The sequence below is a fragment of the Triticum urartu genome, chromosome 2, assembly GCF_003073215.2.
Source record: "Triticum urartu cultivar G1812 chromosome 2, Tu2.1, whole genome shotgun sequence".
Taxonomy (NCBI): Eukaryota; Viridiplantae; Streptophyta; class Magnoliopsida; order Poales; family Poaceae; genus Triticum; species Triticum urartu.
The window spans coordinates 568,135,525-568,142,219 of NC_053023.1; the positions used below are offsets into that span (position 1 = coordinate 568,135,525).

The 6,695-nt window shown below is 48.8% G+C and overlaps 1 protein-coding gene across 1 annotated transcript; it reads right to left on the reverse strand.

The window, feature by feature from the left end:
* Positions 1-1,769: 1,769 nt before the first annotated feature.
* LOC125538825 (probable serine incorporator) lies at positions 1,770-4,878 on the reverse strand. Its single transcript, XM_048702123.1, has 5 exons — positions 4,539-4,878; positions 3,447-3,558; positions 3,184-3,358; positions 2,412-2,652; positions 1,770-2,322 (listed from the first exon to the last, which is right to left on the reverse strand). The coding sequence occupies exons 1-5, from the start codon at positions 4,732-4,734 to the stop codon at positions 2,021-2,023; spliced, it is 1,026 nt and encodes a 341-aa protein (XP_048558080.1). The 5' UTR covers positions 4,735-4,878; the 3' UTR covers positions 1,770-2,020.
* Positions 4,879-6,695: the final 1,817 nt, after the last annotated feature.

Genomic DNA, 6,695 nt, shown 5'->3' on the forward strand with positions numbered 1-6,695 from the left:
GCGGTTGCTCTAGCAGACGCGTTAAAATTGAGCGCGCGCGCGTAGCTCCAGCGGCCGCGCTAAAATGCAGCGCGCGCTAAACGGTGCGTACATTTTTTTAATAAATTCATAGATAGAAAAAACGATACATAGATATTTTACATAGTTCCATAGCATAGATAGATAAAAATTATTTAGATAGTGCAAGGACATAGATAAAAACTACTAGTGCAGCTACATCCTACTCCCAGTCGTCGTCGTAATCGTCATCGTCGCCATCCTCGCTGGTCTGATTCGAGGTATCGAGCCACATATCTTCCCAACGATCATCATCAGATGTAAAGATCGTCTCACCACCATTCTCAACTACATCGCACTGGGATAGCGCCAGGGCCTTCCGCCGACGCCTGTCCAACCGCTCAGCGCGGCGCCTTTGCGTCTCCTCCTCACGGTGCCTTGCCCGGTAGGCTTGCTCGTAGGATACGTCCTCCGGGTGTTGTTGGCGCCACTCCGCCATGACCCGCTCGTCCTCATGGGCGACGAGGAGGCGGTTCTGCCGCTCAACGTGCTCCGCACGGTCTTGTGCCGTGCGAAGACGAGGCAGCGGGGCAACGTCCAGCGCCTGCTGCAGCGTGTGGACATCGTGGAAGTTCATCTGCTGGCGCGGCCTGCCTAGGCGCCACGCCGCCGCGTCGTACGCGCGGGCGGCCTCATGCGCCGTCTCGAAGGTGCCGAGGCCGAGCCGGAGTTGGCCGGACCGTATCTCCGAGTAGAACCCGCCGTTGGGGCGCTGGCGGACGCCGCGGTAGCCCGACACTCCTCGGCGGCGTGGCAGCATGATGGCGGGGCGCTGGAGCGGTGGCGCGGGTGGCAGCGGAAGCAACCGAGAAAGCGGTGGAGGGGCGTGTGGCAACGGAAGAGAAAGAGAAGCGTGTGTAATAGGCGTGTGGCGCGCGCCGTATTTTATAGGCGCGCCGGAAGCGGTGCGACAAAAAAAGCGCGCGACCTGCCGCCTTTTCACGCGCGCGCGCAAATCATTCCCGCGCGCGCGATTTTCCCGCCACCGCTGGAGCGTGCCGAAATGTCCCACGCGCCCAAAAGACTCGGTTTACCGCGCGAGCTTTTTACTGCGGCTGTTGGAGATGCTCTTAGAGTAGGTGGGCTGAGAGCCTGAGATCGTGGAGTGAGTCTAGCAAAAGCAGCTGGTTCCCCTTCTAAAAGCAGAAGCAGATGCGGATGCACCGCCCAATCCGGCGCCTTTTGTTGCACGAGGGCAGCAGGGTTTTGTGGCTGACACAAGCAAAAAGGCTATCATTTCATTTCATAATATAAAGTGCAAAAGCCAACAACTCCCTTGTTAACTAGAGTAGCTGTTCCATAGTCAACTTCCGTAGCCTGATAGCAGCCGTACCTGCACGTAGATTTATAGTGTGTGTCACTCTCTGGCATGTTCAGTACCGCCTCCACCAGTATTACTCGGGGGAGCCGGTGGGAGGAGATGTCCAGTGACTAGTGATTCAAACTGCGTCAGGCGATCAAAGCTGCAGAAAAGGTCGTCCCAGTGAAGGCGTTGAGCCCGCGCTGCGATGCGAGCCCTCCAGTCGATTCCGCAGTGAACGTGTTCGACGGACAAGTCGATGACTGGGAAGGCGACCAAGATCCTGCTGAACGTCATCGCCGTGACCACGACCATGTAAATTCGTCTGTGCCAAATGGACCTATATCGACGCGCCTTACCATATATAGGTCTATATGCTCCCTCTTCAGCAAATAACATGAGCAAAGCTGGATGCCCCGAAACAGTTCCATTCAGATGATATCCCCATTGCATACATCATGACAGATTGACAGTGAGTCAGCGACCAATGCTAACTTCAAAGTATCACTTACATATACATGCATAGCTACTACTGCACCGATTTCACAATTACAACCTAGGTAGTACTTTCAGAGGCAACAAGCATGTTGGACATATATACATAGATATTCTGCTAGCTCTTTCAAAGCACACCAATCTCTGTATGAACTGCAACGGACATGCTCATGAGAAGTCCCGGTCAGGAAAGAGCAGCGGAGCAACAAGGGTCCAGATGTACAGCGCTGCGGTGGACCACTCCGTGCAGATGCGCACCCAGACGGTCGTCCATCCGACATCCATCAGCTCCGACCTATCTGAAGTGGCGCTCGTCCAGCCCGTCAGAAGCATGGCCGAGTACATGCTCGCGAGGGCGAATATAAGGTGGAAGAAGGTGTAAGAATAGCTCACAGGCCGCGGCTCACTTCCCTCGCTGCTGCCCTTCCCCTCCTCCACATTGGAGTCAGCAAGCAAAGGGTTCCTCGCACCTGTTGCATCGTCGATCAGCATGAGTGAAAAATGTCAGACAAGCACGAGGCAGTGTGTGTTTCGCATACTGTAGCTGGTACATTCTTACCAGATCTAGGAGACGACGGCGGCGAAAGGAAAGTAGTGGAAGATCCAGCGCGAACGGCAGAGTACACTACAGAGAGCACGGTGGTGAGCATCCCAAGCACAAGGGCGCTCATTGAGACCTGCTTTGGGTGCATGTGAAGCCCGTTGCACGCATAGTCATATGGTTCACTCGAGAGACTAGTGTAACACAGGTATGCACAGTAAACAGAAATGACCGAAGCAGGCATAACGCTCCCATTGACCTGGACAAAGAAACAATATTACATATGAACAGAAAATTACGTTATTAACTTATTTCTTCAAGTACGAACACTAAACTGAATATGTGACACTAGCTCTGGCTCAAATGTGGAGAGCAAACATACGGTAGGAAGCACATTTTGTGTTCAATGGGAGAATTACAAGACATTTTCAGAGGTGTTACCATCCCCCCTTTTTTAGTCTGCCTTGCTAACATACACAAAAGAATGATGTCTACATGCATGCAGATGGCATAAACATGGAACAACAAAATTCAGTTTCATTTTCTTGTACTACACAATGAAGATTTCCAGACCACGAGAAAATATCAAGCAACAATGATTTCTAAACTACTTGTGCAATTTCATTGACTAGTATTTATATGTTACTTATTAAGCTTCAAACTGGCCACACCTAAATGGACCAATTTATGCATCAACAACCCTCCCTTAATTTTCATCCCGAACTCCACCAGTCGGTTATGTCCAGAGGGAAAGGTACATATACTGAAGTGGGTGAAAGTGGTATGTCACCTGGGGGTGCAAAGCAATTATTGCAAATACAAAAGCAAGAATCATTGTCAAGACAATAAAGAACACATTGAGACCACAATCATGATCAGAGGGATTGAACCACATGAAGAGCACACCGGAGAAGGCAAACGTGGCGAGATAGCAAATCACAGTCACCACCAGCAAAGCTATTTCCCTGAACATTACATAAGATGACAGAATCAGTGATAGGGACAACACAAACTTGGGTTCAAGCAATACTAGCTGATGCGTGCCCCACTCACCACTTTTGCTCATCCTTCTCAACCCAAGAGTCATTCCAATTATTTGTGAAGTCTAAAAGCATCACGACTTGTACCAGAAGGAACAAGCCAGATCCAAACTTTGACAATATCTCTGCAATGACAAAGACCAGAACCTCAAGAAACATGCTATATGTAACCGATTCATCAGGGATTTGGAAATATACGGTGTATATAGCGCAAACTGTCAATTAGCTGCCGCAATCATCAAAACCTCTTTGATTTCAACATACCCCCCCCCCCCCCCCCCCCCCCCACACACACACACACAAACAAAAAGAGAGAGGTGGTAGTCCTCATCGTGGTTTTGTCTTATATGAAGTCTATCAAAATTCAGTCAGTGGTCAATTATCAAACCGAGAAGGAGAATTTTAGAGATCTGCATGTGGTATGATATGCCCCTAGTTCCTCCAAACCTGTGTATAAGAAAGTTCTCTGAGAATTACAGGATGCAGGGCATCTGGGCATGTTAACATAAGTCACATTAGCTTGTCCCACACCCATGGACTTTTAGGAAAATTCTTTGATTGTATGGTTGAAGTCACGTGGTTAGAGGACTAAAGATACCATTTGAGTTACAGTCTTAGTATTTGCGGTGAAGTTATCCCAATAGCATATGTGAGCTGGTTTCTGAAATGAAAATTTAACCTAATTCACCCAGAGTCACCGGTAAGGCCATTAAGAGGCAGTTACAGCCCATAGAATTTTCAGCCGTCCACAGCCTATGAAGATCCCCAGTCTATGGTAACAACTACGCAATAAACAAAAGCTCCAATTACAATATGTTTATACCCTCAGATTTGCAGTTCATGTATGAAACTTGCAGTTGCTGAAGCTTGATAAGATTACTGAATCATCATCCATGATAGAATCTTCATCATGTGTAGACTCTAAAGTTCAAAGTATATTGTTGCCAAGTTGAAATTAGTTATTGGTCTCTAGAGCACGCCCCCAACCGACCAAGGGGGAAACACATATCAACAGAAAAAAAAGGGGTGAAAGCATAAACATGATCAAGATTGCTATGCAAATAAACTTAACAATATATGATATGAACAGCAAAAAAGAGCTTACCATAAACACTAATTACGATGTTCGGGACAAAGAACATAAGAACAACAAGAACGACCCAGATAGCAAACTTTGCAATCCAGCCACCATGGTGCCATGCGTCTCGCCTATCGTTCTGGTTTTTGACACCAATCATCGTGAGAGCAAATATTGCAAAAAACAAGAAATTGCCCAAGCTGAGACGAAGAACAGCATTCATTTGAAACCATTCTTCTGGCGGTGTATCATCAAACGTATTTATCCCTGCAAATACCAAATTCACAAGACAATAAAATTGTACTCAATAAACAGGTATACAACAGGTTGATGAGTGTTGAGCATTCAAATGGCACAAATTCTGTGCAGAAGGAAACAACTTTTATGAGGATTGATTAGGCCAACTAATGGATTTAAGCACAATTATGGCCTAACTTCCCCTCCAATTAGATGATGGGCAAGATGCTCTAGATCCACAAAATCCGTGTCTTTCATATCAGTATAGACTAGGGCGCTTATACGATCTTGAAACTACCGTCTCAATGGTCCCTTTCTGTTATACTTCTTGTAGCCCTTGTATGCAGCAACCCATGGATCCCACCAGTGTTTGATTCATTATACATATCCAATGTAACCCTTTCCATGTCTGTGACAGCATATATTTCTTATGCGGTAGGTGAACTACTACATGCACCAAGTGTACAGATCCTTCACCACACATTCCCCTTGCCAAACAGAAACGTTCCACATTGTGCGCACAGAGGGGCTATTCCCAGCCGTTATACAATGCTCCGAGCAACTTGGAATTTGGGAACTAATCTGTTTTTGTTTTACAGGGGAGGCTAATCTGTTTATTTCTTGATGATTTCCTAGTACACGCTGCCCCTCCTTTTATAGTAAACAGTCATCCTAGAATACAACTTGAAGTAGAATATTAACCTGACGACTAGAGAATACATTGCTCAATTGATACATAGTATCAGGGCCTCTGCTGAATTGTATCCTAACTAGTCCGGTTATTGGAGTTTAGAACTAAGCATTGACTACTTGGTCTAGCCAACCGCCACATGGGATGTGAACGCTACTGCTAGGTCTGCACCAGTAGGTTTAGCCCCAAAACACCTACTTAACAAGGGCATCATAACAACGAAGTTCAGGGTACCCCAGCAAATGAATAAACAACAAACATCAAGAACTTTGGTTGCCAATGGTATAAATAAGTTCGGAACAAAATGAAGGGGTTGCACTCGGTAACAGAACAGAGAACTTTGAACAGATCTAAGATGGTTTCGACCTTGGATGTTTAATGGACGGACACATCACACATTGGACCTTTTCAGTGTATATGTTAGGAGTTAGGGTTCTGCCGGTTCTAGGGCGGAGATTGTAGAGGAAAGATGGAGGAAGACGAGGTCGAGGGCGCGGCGGCCGGCGGCTGGGCGCCGTCCTTGCCTGGTGGAGAAGAGGCGGCGGTGGCGCAAGAGGCGGCTAGAGTTAGGTCTCCCGGCTCCCTAAGGGAAGCCGAGCAAATACTGATTGCTTCTTGCTTGATTAGATTGATACATCTCCTCTCCTTATATAGAGAGGTTTACTTGACTCCTAAGCAAACGACCCTAATACCGATAAGATAACTGGGCTAAGCCCCTAATAACGATAAGATAACTCGGGCCACAGCCCACCTAATATGCCGGTCATAACACTTCTCCCCGCCTGCACAAACAGCTCGTCCTCGAGCTGTAAGGCGGGGAAGCGCTTGCTGAACTCCTCGAGGTGATCAACCAGCGTCAAACACCTCCGCGGCCGCTGGGGCGGCCAGGTCGCCGAGCCCGGCGGCGACGGCGTCCTCCTCAATGTAGTCTGCAGCCTCCAGGTAGAAGAGTCGGGGGCAGACGTGGGCCGGCATGTAGGTCTCGTCGCAGTTGAAGCACAATCCTTGGCGGCGACGCTCGAGTAGCTCGGCCGAGGTGAGCCGGCGGAACGGGCGTGCCGCGGTCGCGGCAAGGGGTGCCGCGGAAGCCTGAGCAGGCCGACCCTGCGCGGGAACATCGGGCCAGGGTGGCGGCCCAGCGGCCCGGGACGGTGATGCCTGCTGGATGGCCACCGCCCGGCGCTCGAACGCGCGGGCGTAGTACATGACCGTCTGGAGGTCCTAGGGTCCCTGCAGCTCGACGTCCACGCGGATAT